Here is a 12,572-nt window from a genome sequence, read left to right as displayed (position 1 = left end):
CCATGGCTGCCACATGCTGTGGCATTTGTCCACACCATCCGTAGCCTGAATCAAAGTCTCCTCCATTTCGTGGACACTATAATCTTTTTATATGGACTATAAACTGAAGGATTTATGAATAAGTGGTTGTGGAACAAATCATTTGTGTTTCCATTATTTCTTATGGGGTAATTCGCTTTGATACACAAGTGCTTTGGATTATGTTAAATTTTGAATTTATTACTATTTTATAGGGTTGTCCCGATACCGATACTAGTATCGGTATCGGGACCGATTCCGAGTATTTGCGGGAGTACTCGTACTCCCGCAAATACCCCCGATACCCAAATAGAATACTCCCCCCCCCCTCCGTGACGCCGCATCCCGCCGCCATTCGCCGCATCCCCGCTGCCGCCGACTGTGTCATACGCCGGGAACATTACAGCTTTGAATAGCTGTAATGATTGGCGCCGCGCATAGACACTCCCCCTCGCTCGGGTGAACTGTCCAATCCCGAGCGAGGGGGAGTGTCTATACGCAGCGCCAATCATTACAGCGATTCAAAGTTGTAATGTTCCCGGCGTATGACACAGTCGGCGGCAGCGGGGATGCAGGTAAGTGGGACATGGCTGCATGGGGGGGAGACGCTGGATGGGGGGAGACGCTGGATACATGGGGGGGAGACGCTGGATGGGGGGAGACGCTGGATACATGGGGGGGAGACGCTGGATACATGGGGGGGAGACGCTGGATACATGGGGGGGAGACGCTGGATACATGGGGGGGAGACGCTGGATACATGGGGGAAACGCTGGATACATGGGGGGGAGACGCTGGATACATGGGGGGGAGACGCTGGATACATGGGGGGGAGACGCTGGATGGGGGGAGACGCTGGATGGGGGGGGAGACAATGGCTGCATGGGGGGAGACGCTGGATGGGGGGAGACAATGGCTGCATGGGGGGAGACGCTGGATACATGGGGGGGAGACGCTGGATACATGGGGGGGAGACGCTGGATGGGGGGGGAGACAATGGCTGCATGGGGGGAGACGCTGGATGGGGGGAGACAATGGCTGCATGGGGGGAGACGCTGGATGGGGGGAGACAATGGCTGCATGGGGGGAGACATGGCTGGATGGGGGGTGACAATGGCTGGATGGGGGGGTGACAATGGCTGGATGGGGGGGTGACAATGGCTGCATGGGGGGAGACGCTGGATGGGGGGAGACAATGGCTGCATGGGGGGTGACAATGGCTGGATGGGGGGTGACAATGGCTGGATGGGGGGTGACAATGGCTGGATGGGGGGTGACAATGGCTGCATGGGGGGAGACGCTGGATGGGGGGAGACAATGGCTGCATGGGGGGTGACAATGGCTGCATGGGAGAATACATTGCTGGATGGGGGGTGACAATGGCTGGATGGGGGGATACATTGCTGCATGGGGGGTGACAATGGCTGCATGGGGGGTGACAATGGCTGCATGGGGGGTGACAATGGCTGCATGAGGGGAGACAATGGCTGCATGGGGGGAGACAATGGCTGCATATGTGGGGGACATGGCTGCATTTGGGGACACATTTAAAAAAAAGTATCGGTATTCGGTATCGGCGACTACTTGAAAAAAAGTATCGGTACTTGTACTCAGTCCTAAAAAAGTGGTATCGGGACAACCCTACTATTTTATGTGATAAAGGTTTCTGAGAATTAATATTTAAACATGGCCATGTTGAGGTTTCTTGAGGACAGGCGAAGGCCAGTTGCTGTGTAGGTTACATGTATTTTTGGAGTTCTACGTCAAGACAATGGGTGTAGATGTGTTACTTAATATATACAAGTGGGTGTTACGTTTGTGACAGGAGCTCACCACCTTTCTTGGAGCTATTCTAAAAGTAAATATGCTTAGCTCTGCTTTAAAAACAGTATAAGAATCCATGTGGTTTGGGAAGCAAGTGAAGGAACTCAGGGTCACCCGACCCTGCTGGAAGGGACCTCTAGAGCCCAGCAGCTGACACAAGCCAAGAAACTCATGGAGGTCACGGCTATGCTAAAGCTGGGGGGGCCTGTTCACTAAGAATCTCTAAAGCTAAAGAAGGGGGATTTCACTTAGGATTTGGTCTGGAGAGTCCACCAAGGAATTGTCTGCCTAACACAGGAGGGAGGCATCCCAGTATCAGACCTGAGAGCAGGATCTGAGTGACTATTGCTGCTATTAACCCCTGGTGCACTAAGGTTTGTCCGGCCTGGAGCATTGTTTATGGTGTTCCAGTGCTGTCCTTTTTTTTTCCCCCTTTCTTTATAAAGGGATCACATAACCTCTGTTCCCAGCTGAATAAGAGGCTTAGACAGGTGGGGTGGATAAACAGCAGTACACTGATCTTTCCCAGTGAATGGCTGTGCAGAGGGGTGTGTCAGCAGAAGTCTTGGTCATTGGAGGACAGGCAGTCTGATCTAATAGCACAGCCAGAAAACTGACCACACTGGTATGTATATGCTCTAATGGTCGGTTTGCAATGGGAAAGGGGGACTGGTGGGATCACCAAGTATTTCACACAAAGAAAGCAATACAAAGAAAACAGGATATTTTTTAACAGAAGTACATGATACCCATAGGCATATATAGGAAATATGAAATGTTATGCCGCGTACACACGATCGGAATTTCCGACAACAAATGTTCAATGGGAGCTTTTGGTCGGATGTTCCGACCGTGTATAGGCTCCATCAGACATTTGCTGTCGGAATTTCCGACAATAAATGCTTGAGAGCTGGTTCTCAATTTTTCCGACAACAAAAGTTCTTGTCGGAAATTCCAATCATGTGTATCCAATTCCGACGCAAAAAAATCCTACGCATACTCGGAATTTATTGAGCTTAATTTTTTTCGGCTCGTTGTAGTGTTGTAAATCTCTGCGTTCTTGGCAATCGGAATTTCTGAGCAACATTTGCGTGACCGTGTGTATGCAAGACAAGTTTGAGACAACATCCGTCGAAAAAAAAAAATCCACGGTTTTGTTGTCGGAAATTCCGATCGTGTGTACGCGGCATAAGGGTAAATAATAATTTAAGAATACAACACCTAAAAATAAGGTATTCACCTATTGGGTCGGTAATGACCTCGTCCGGGTCACATGGTCCGGTAATCTCCTGCTTGGCACTCAGTGTATATTCCAGGGTGCAGTTCCCATCATTTGATAGAACCAGATCATGTGACTGGAAACTGCCAATCAAAATGTTGCCTAAATCCAGGAGCTCTTGCTGAGTCTGAGGAAAAGAAAAAAAGTCAACTTGTGTTTTTTTCATGTGGGTGTTAAAAATGCTGCATACAGCAAATAGTTTTGTATGCAACTGTACGCAGCAGTATAAAGGAAAAGTTGGTCAAATATGAAAAAAAAAAAAGGTTTTATGTTTAATGCTTGTAAATTGACCCCTGGATATGGAAAAGTTATCTGACCCCTGGATACTATAGGTGAGATGGTAATCTAAAATAAGTAGAGCCAGTTTGGGTTTGTTATTTTTAACCACTTGCTGTCCGCCATATAGCAATATGACGTCAGCAAAGTGGTTGTGTTATCCTGGTCGGACATCATATGACGTCATCAGGATAACAAGCCAGCGCACACCCGCGGGGGCGAGCAGAGCGGCGATCTGAGGTGTTGTTTGTCAGTCTGACACACTGCATCTCTGATCGTGGTATGGAGCCTCTGACGGAGGCTTCTTACCATGTGATCAACTGTGACCAATCACAGCGGATCATCGCGTGAAACAGGGATTGCCGGTAAGCGGCTTTTCTCGGTTCGCGCCGACAGGGAGAGCCGATCGGCAAATAATCAGGATATTGATTATCAGTGCAGCCCCCATCAGTGGTGCCCATCAGCTGCCAGCCTGTGCCCCATAAAGAATGCCTGTCAGTGCCCAAAGTGCCAATCAGTGGCCATAAAAGTGCCTATCAGTGTCTCATCAGTAATGCCTGTCAGTGCCCTTCAGATGCCACTCAGTAATGCCTGTCAGTAGCTCCTCATCAGTGCTGCCTATACAGTGCCATTGATCAGTGCCACCTATTAGTGCCCATCAGGTTTAAAAAAAAAAAAAAAAAAAAAAAAAAAAGGCATTTTTTAGTTTGTTTAGCATAAAAAAAAATAGGATTTTTGTACTCACCGTAAAATCCATTTCTCTGAGTTCATGGACGGACACAGCAGCCTTTGACCTTAGGGTTATAGCCGCTTCCTTCAGGAGAGACTCTCCTGGAAGGAAGGTGCACAACCCTACTGTCAAAGGATGCTGTGTCCGTCCATGAACGGAAGAGAAAATAGGATTTTCGTACTCACCGTAAAATCCATTTCTCTGAGTTCATGGACGGACACAGCATCCTTTGACAGTAGGGTTATGCACCTTCCTTCCAGGAGAGTCTCTCCTGAAGGAAGCGGATATAACCCTAAGGTCAAAGGCTGCTGTGTCCGTCCATGAACGGTAGAGAAAAGTACCTATCAGTGCCGCCTATCAGTGCCCATCAGTGCTGCATACCAGTGCCCATTAGTGTCACCAATCAATGCCCCTCATCAGTGCCTGTCAATGAAGGTGAAAACTTACTTATTTACACAATTTTATAATAGAAGCAAAGAAAAACGTATTTTTTTCAAAATGTTCGGTCTTTTTTTAGTTGTTGCACAAAAAATAAAAACCCCCAGCAGTGATCAAATACCACCAAAAGAAAGCTCTTTTTGTGGGAAGAAAATTATAAAAACGTTTGTTTGGGTACAGTGTTGCATGACCGCGCAATTGTCATTCAGAGTGCGACAATGCTGAAAGCTGAAAAATGTCCTGGGCAGGAAGGGGCGAAAGTTTCTAGTATTGAAGGGGTTTAAACAATTAAAATATCAAGTGAACATTGTTTGGTAGACAAAATCACTGAAAATTTCATATCACAAAGAAACTATAGACCTCGTTATCACACACTCCATTATAGCTGTACTTACTGACAATGAGCCCCTGCAGCCCTCTCCGGTGATACGCAGGGTGGAACGACTTCTCCATACCGGCTCGGAGGATTCATCAGCTGGCCAAGACAGTACCGTAGCTTTAATAAAGTAATTTCTTTCATCTTGTGGAACAAATGACCAAGTCTGTGACTGCCAGGGATAAAAAAAAAGGATTTTTGTACTCACCGTAAAATCCATTTCTCTGAGTTCATAGACGGACACAGCATCCTTTGACCTTAGGGTTATGCTTCTTCCTACCAGGAGATTTAGGCAGAATTCTACAGCACTTAAGGTGTTAAAAACTTTCCTTCATGCCGCTCCTCCCAGGGGGCGTGGCTCCCCCAGGCATAACCCCCACTCTGCTTTAGCAGCCTCAGTTCGTAACAAGCAGTACAAACCAAGGAGGGGTGGGTGCTGTGTCCGTCTATGAACTCAGAGAAATGGATTTTACGGTGAGTACAAAAATCCTTTTTTCTCTTTCGTTCATAGACGGACACAGCATCCTTTGACCTTAGGGACGTCCCCAAGCAGTGTCAAAAAAAATTCGAGGGGTGGGAAAATAACACAGCAAAAACAGGTTACACCCCAAACAAAACCGAAGTTACTCAACGGAGGAACTCCAACCTTAAACTGCCGCCTGTAACACCCTGCGGCCGAAGGAGGCATCAGAAGATGCACTCACATCCACCTTATAAAACTTTGAAAAAGTGTGGAACGACGACCAGGTCGCTGCCTTACACACCTGTAACACAGAGGCTTGGTGTCGGAAGCCCAGGAGGCCCCGATCGCCCTGGTCGAATGCGCCATGACCCGAAAGGGAGGCGCCCGCCCCTTCAGGGCGTAGGCCTGAAGCACAACCTGTCGGATCCACCTGGAAATGGTGGCCGACGAGACTGCCAGGCCCTTACTGGGACCGGACACAGACACGAACAGCGAGTCCGATTTCCGGAACGGAGCTGTCGCCGACAAGTAAACTCGAAGGGCCCGAACCACATCCAGAGAATGTAAAGAGGCCTCCTTCGGGTTCTTCGGCTGAGGACATAATGATGGAACAACAATGTCCTCGTTAATGTGAAAGGCCGAAACGACCTTCGGAAGAAAAGAGGGCTGCGGGCGCAGCACCGCCTTATCCTGATGGATGACCAAGTAGGGGGCCTTGCAATACAAGGCCGCCAGTTCAGACACTCGTCTGATAGAGGTAATAGCTACCAGAAAGACCACCTTCTGCGACAAAGTCAGCAAGGGGATCTCCCGAATGTCCTCAAAGGGGGCACGCTGAAGCGCCGAGAGGACCAAGTTCAAGTCCCAAGAAGGTAGCGGAGGGCGCACCGGGGGGGCCACATGCCGGACCCCCTGCACAAACGTGCGAACCAAAGAATTCGCTGCCAAGGGACGCTGAAAATAAACAGCCTGAGCAGAAATCTGACTCTTGATCGTGCTCAAGGCAAGAGCCTGGTCCACTCCCCGCTGTAGGAACAGCAGGATCCGGGACACCACGTAAGTACGGGGGTGCCACTTCATCTCCTCACACATAGAGATGTATGCTTTCCATGTACGATGGTAAATTTTTCGAGAAGTGGACTTCCGTGCACGCAGCATGGTAGAGATTACCGGGCCCGACAGGCCCCGGTCCTTCAGTACCTGGTTTTCAACAGCCACGCCGTTAAAGCCAGTGACCGTAAAGCAGGATGGAAGATCGGGCCCTGAGACAGGAGATCTTCCCTCAGAGGCAGACGCCAGGGGGCGTCTGTCACCAGACGTACCAGGTCCGCGTACCAAGAGCGACGCGGCCAATCCGGGGCGATCAGGATCGTTGGAATACCTTCGGCTTCCACCCTGCGCAGCAGGCGGGGTAGGAGCCTTAGAGGAGGGAAGGCGTAAATCAGGTGATATTGACCCAGGGAGCCACTAACGCGTCTGACGCGTCTGCCCACGGGTCCCTTGACCTAGCCACAAACCGTGGTACCTTCCGATTGAGACGGGACGCCAGAAGGTCCACGTCTGGAGTGCCCCATTTTTGGCACAGGATCTGAAACACCTCCGGGTGGAGAGACCACTCCCCTTGATCCAGAGTCATGCGACTTAGGGAGTCGGCTTGCCAATTCAGAACTCCCGGAATGTATACCGCCGACAGGGCCGGAACGGACCTTTCGGCCCACCGAAGTATGTGAGCGACCTCCGTCGCCGCGGCCGAGCTCCTTGTGCCGCCCTGATGATTGATGTACGCCACGGCCGTGGCGTTGTCGGACTGGATCCTGACAGGACGGCCCTGTAGCTCCAGCGACCACCTGACAAGGCACAGCTTGATTGCTCGGAGCTCCAGGATATTGATCGGCAGGCGGGACTCCTCCCGAGTCCAGCGCCCCTGGGCTGACTGGGTGCCCCAGACGCCCCCCCAGCCGAAGAGGCTGGCATCCGTCGTGACCACTGTCCAGCGGCACGGAAGAAAAGACTTCCCGGACCGAAGCACCGGAGACGTCAGCCACCATGCCAGGGAAGACTTGGCCAGATGGCTCAACCGAATCTGGTGATCCAGAGAAGATGGGACCCTGTCCCATCGTGACAGAATCTCCTTCTGTAGTACCCTGGTGTGGATTGGGCATACAGAACTGCCTCGAAGGAGGCCACCATCAGACCCAGAACCCGCATGCAGAAGCGAAGAGATGACCACTTCTGGGTCAACAACTGTCTCACTGCAGATTGCAGGGTCAGCAGGTTTTGCGATGGGAGGAACACTTTTGTCTCCCCCGAATCCAAAACCAGCCCCAGGGGTTCCAGCCTCTGGGACGGAACCAACACTGATTTTCTGAGATTCAGAAACCAGCCGAACTCCTGCAGAGTCCGACACGTGATGGACACGTCCTCCTCTAACTCTGAGCCTGAAGAAGCTCTCAGGAGAAGGTCGTCCAGGTATCCCACGATATCGATCCCTCGCTGCCGTAGCAAGGCCAGGATCGGGGCGAGCACCTTGGTGAACACCCGTGGTGCCGACGCCAGCCCGAACGGGAGGGCCACGAATTGATAGTGGTCCTCCCCGATCGCAAAGCGCAGATACCTTTGGTGGCTTGTGCAAACGGGAACATGCAGGTATGCGTCCATGATGTCTAAGGACGCCATGAAGTCCCCCTGGTGGAGGGACGCCATGATAGAACGGACCGACTCCATCCTGAATCGCTGCACCTTGACAAAGGAGTTGAGGGCCTTTAGGTCCAGGATAGGGCGAACCCCTCCCTTCTTGGGGACCACGAACAGATTGGAGTAGAACCCCCGAAACCGTTCCAGCGAGGGGACCGGCACAACCACCCCCCTGTCCAGAAGATCCTGGACAGTCCCCGGACAGGGCTAGCCGACGATCCGGAGGAAGCTGGAGGTTGGATGGAAAAAAATCTGTTTGGGGGACAAGAAAGGAACTCTATCTTGTACCCCGAGGCGACCACCTCGCAAACCCAACGGTCGGATAGAAGAGAATTCCACCGATCCACGAAGTCGTGAAGCCGTCCCCCCACCCGAGACCCGGGCGGGGGCAGACCTTCATGCGGAAGCAGGCTTGTCCGCAGGCTTGTTCGGTTTTTTGAACCAGGGGCGCTTACGCCCGGCAGCAAGGGCTTTTGCACCTTGCGGACCTTTTCCAGCCGCGCTGGCGCACGAAAAAAACCGTTTAGGGGGTAGTAAAAGTAGGACCTTGCTTGCGGCGAGGTTCCCTACCCTTCCCCGACTGAGGGAGCAAGGTGCTCTTACCTCCAGTGGCATCCTTAATGATGTCATCCAGGGATGCCCCCAAAAGCCGTCCGCCCTTAAAGGGCAAATCTACCAAGGCCTTTTTTGAGTACTGGTCAGCCGACCAGCACTTCAGCCATATAAGGCGGCGCAGAACCACTGCGTAGACAGAAGCCCTGGAAAGCAAAGGAATCTAATCCATATCCGCCTCGCAGAGAAACTTCTGACCCTGAATCAACTGTTCAGCCAGGTCCCTAGAGGACTCGGAAGCCCCCTGGACCTCCAGGTCCTGCAGCAGGAGCTTCGCCCTTTCAGTCAGCGTCTGAGCTACCAGGGCTCCGGCCAGAGCCGGCCTTACCACCGAACCCACCACCGAGAACAGGGAGCGGGCCACGGCCTCCACTCTCCTATTAGCGGGGTCCTTGAAAGCAGGAGCCCCCTCCACAGGCAACGTAGTAGCCTTACTCAGTCTGGACACAGGAGGGTCCACCGACGGAGGAGTGACCCACTTTTTTAAAAAAGTCCTCCTCCAGGGGGTAACGGTAGCAAAGCTTTTAGGAACCGTAAAAGCCTTTTGCGGTGTATCCCATTCCTTATACAACAAATTGTCTAAATAAGGAACACAGGGGAATACCTTAGCGGTACGCGGTGGTTTGCGGAATCCAAAAGGACTGACACCGCTGGTGTCTCCGCCAAATCCTCTAAATGAAGAGCCTCACGCACCGCAGTAATAAGAGCTCCAACAAATTCCTTATCAGCAGACTCCGCAGCAGAGTCATCCTCGCTGTCCATGTGGGTTAAGCCCGCATCCTCTGACATGACAGAACCAGAAGCATCAGATTCTGCGTCAGAGATATCCCCAGAAACAGCCTCCGGGGGGGGGCGCTTTTTTACCCCCCAACCGAGCACTGGCTGCTTCAAACCTGGTGAGAAAAGACTCCAGGACAGCCGACACCGATTCAACAGATGTGGCAGGGGGAGGGGCGCTTAAGGGTTAATTCCGGCATTGTAAGAAATGAGGGGCCTGATTCAGGCTCCATATTGCCGTTGCCATTTCACCCCTACTGCCAAGGGCAGGAAAAAAGTCCCCCACAGGTCACCTCCCGGCCGCTAGAGCACAGTCTGGGGCCCCCTGAGACTCACCACCCCCTGGTACAGCGCGGTCTGTGAAGGCAAGTGTGTGCTGAGGAGAAGCTGCAGCGCTGCGTCTGTCCCCTCAGATGATTCGCGGTCTTTTTTCCCCGCTGAAACGGCCACTAGAGGCCGAACTAGTGCTGAAAATGGCGCCGGCCACAAGAAAATGGCCGCCGAATAATACAAGCGCGGCTCCGGCAAAATGGCCGCCGTTGCGCAGTTTTAAAAAGACAGTGTACCCAAAAATGACAGTACACCAAAACAGCACACAGCACACACAAAAATGCCCAGAATGTCCCCCACAGTCCCCTGCAGTGACACAGAACAGCCCCAGCCATACCCGAGTGAAAAAAAAAAAAAAAAAAAAAAAAAAAAATATGAGCCCCAGGGAAAAAACCCCCTGCACAGCCGTCACCCAAAGGGGAAAGGAGGGAGAGGAATAAGGGAGAGAGGAAAGCAGGGGAAAACCCTCAGTCGACCTCCCAAGGGAAAACATTCCAGCCAGACCACTTACCTGAGTAAGGGGCCACTACTTACCTGTCCTGCGACTACCTGGCTGGAGGTATCCCAGACAGAACCAACGTCCGCGAACGGCATGGCTGTCAGCCAGACACACTGTGACAAGGCCATAGAGACCGGTCATATGTGTGCCCTAGAACCGAAGTTCCCCGGCCGCCCCTGGAGCAATGGGGCCTGTCGTGGACGTCCCAAAGCGGAGCTGAGGGCCGGCACACGCTCGAAGGCCGAACCTGGGGGGACTACAAGGGTCGAGGACCCAGCCTGTCACCCAGTCGGCTGTTGATAGAAGAATCGCAGGATTCAAAAATAAAAATAAAATAAAAAGCGAGGAAAAAACTCGCAAAATGCAAAAAAAATTGCAAGAAAAAACTCCAGAGTCCAGGACTCCAGAGAGAGCCTGACTCTCCTGACGGTTAGGCAGAAACAAACTGAGGCTGCTAAAGCAGAGTGGGGGTTATGCCTGGGGGAGCCACGCCCCCTGGGAGGAGCGGCATGAAGGAAAGTTTTTAACACCTTAAGTGCTGTAGAATTCTGCCTAAATCTCCTGGTAGGAAGAAGCATAACCCTAAGGTCAAAGGATGCTGTGTCCGTCTATGAACGAAAGAGAAATAGATCTTGTCTTATTTCAGGTGGAAAACAAATATCTCCACACTCTATAGCCCCATCAGGGCCGATCCTAGGCAGGGTGCACAGGGTGCTTTGCACCCAGGCGCCTGCAGAGGTGGGGGCGCCGAAGTGCCAGAGTTCTCCCCTCCCTCCTTCTCTCCTTGTTTGTGTCTGTCCATAACTGATGTTCTGAGCATAGGTGTGTGTGTCCGTCCAGAGGGGCCTCTCCTCTTCCTGATACAAGGGTTCTAGTTTTCAGTGGTTGCTGAGTGCTGATGTGCAGGAATGAATTCCTCACACTGGGAGTCTTGGATCCCGCACCATCTCCAGTTGGAATGCCTCCCCCCCCCCATCTCTATCTTGGGCTTCACAGAGAGAGAACCGAGGTGAGTCACAGTGTTCAGTGTGCTGGGGGATGGCATTCCCAGCATCCCTTTACACGTGCTCTGGGCTTCCCCGCGCTAGATGTTTTATGGCATGATAGATTGCATAGGATACACAGCCCCTGCCCATCTCTTGTACTACGTCTGCAGTCTCTAACCATCTCCTGTATCATGTCTGCAGTCTCTGACCGTCTCTTGTATCATGTCTGCAGTCTCTGATTATCTCCCTTATCATGTCTGTAGTATGTCTGGGGGCTCTTTCTAACAGACTCTCCAACAGAAGCCCTCTCTGTGTCCATCAGAGAGGCCCCCCTCCAGGTCCCAATAAAGTACTCTGCTTCTCTTCCTGTATTTTGTTTATTGTTAAGAGATCATGTAAGGATCCCAGGTTAATGAAGATTTCGTGGGGGTGCATATGTGTGGTTGAGTCATTGCCATAGAAACATTTGTAAAGGGGAGGAGTTAGTAAAATGACCACGCCAATGTGGGGGCGCCAGAAATATTTCTGCACCCAGGCACCTGTGACCCTAGGATCGGCCCTGACCCCCATTATATATGACGATTCTTCTGTCTGCGTATTTTCATTTCATTAAAAGTGACCTATTCCACCGAACTTTATAGAGATCAGCCGCCCCCCTCCAAAATGAGCTTACATAATTATGTCCACATCACAGTATTTCAGACAAAGACATACAGATGCACTTAGATAGGAACACTAAACCAATTATATCACTTTAATCCCTTACCACCGCTTTCTAAATGTCAGGAGGAGGAGGCAGGCATCCCTATCATGTGACCGCTGTGATTGGCTATCACAGCGGTCACATGATCGGAAAGCTCCCGATTGCAAGTATGCATCGGGAGCTTTCTGGCACCCACCGGTAACTATGCTGGGAGCGCTCAGGGCACATGCTCTCAGAACATGAAGATGTTTACCTAGGGCTACATACAGTGGAACCTTGGATTATGAGCATAATCCGTTCCAGGAGAATTCTCGTAATCCAAAGTGCTTGCATATCAAAGAGAGTTTCCCCATAGAAGAAAATAATTTGTTCCGCATTGACTTCAATGGCATGCAATACCGCATGTGGCCGGAGAGCCTCGGAAACACTTGGAAAGGCCCGAGGACAGCTCGGCTGACCTCTGAAACCCTCGGAAACAGGCCCGTCGCTACAGGACAGGCAAAACAAACAATTGCTTGGGGCCCCGAGCTGTCCTGGGTCCCCAACTTCCCCTTCCCAGGCTGTAGC

The 12,572-nt window shown here is 51.6% G+C and overlaps 1 protein-coding gene across 2 annotated transcripts in view; it reads right to left on the bottom strand.

The window, feature by feature from the left end:
• The window catches only part of CFAP65 (cilia and flagella associated protein 65), a 139,832-nt gene that overhangs the window by 70,984 nt on the left and 56,276 nt on the right, over window positions 1-12,572 (bottom strand). For both annotated transcript variants that reach the window (XM_040358153.1, XM_040358154.1), the window contains exons 15-16: window positions 4,961-5,113; window positions 3,083-3,248 (exon numbers count right to left, since the gene is read on the bottom strand). In XM_040358153.1, coding sequence (XP_040214087.1) covers window positions 3,083-3,248; window positions 4,961-5,113 — 319 coding nt within the window. The remainder of the gene's footprint in view (window positions 1-3,082; window positions 3,249-4,960; window positions 5,114-12,572) is intronic.

This window comes from Rana temporaria, chromosome 6 (assembly GCF_905171775.1).
Source record: "Rana temporaria chromosome 6, aRanTem1.1, whole genome shotgun sequence".
Classification (NCBI taxonomy): Eukaryota; Metazoa; Chordata; class Amphibia; order Anura; family Ranidae; genus Rana; species Rana temporaria.
This window is presented reverse-complemented; position numbering and strand designations above follow the sequence as displayed.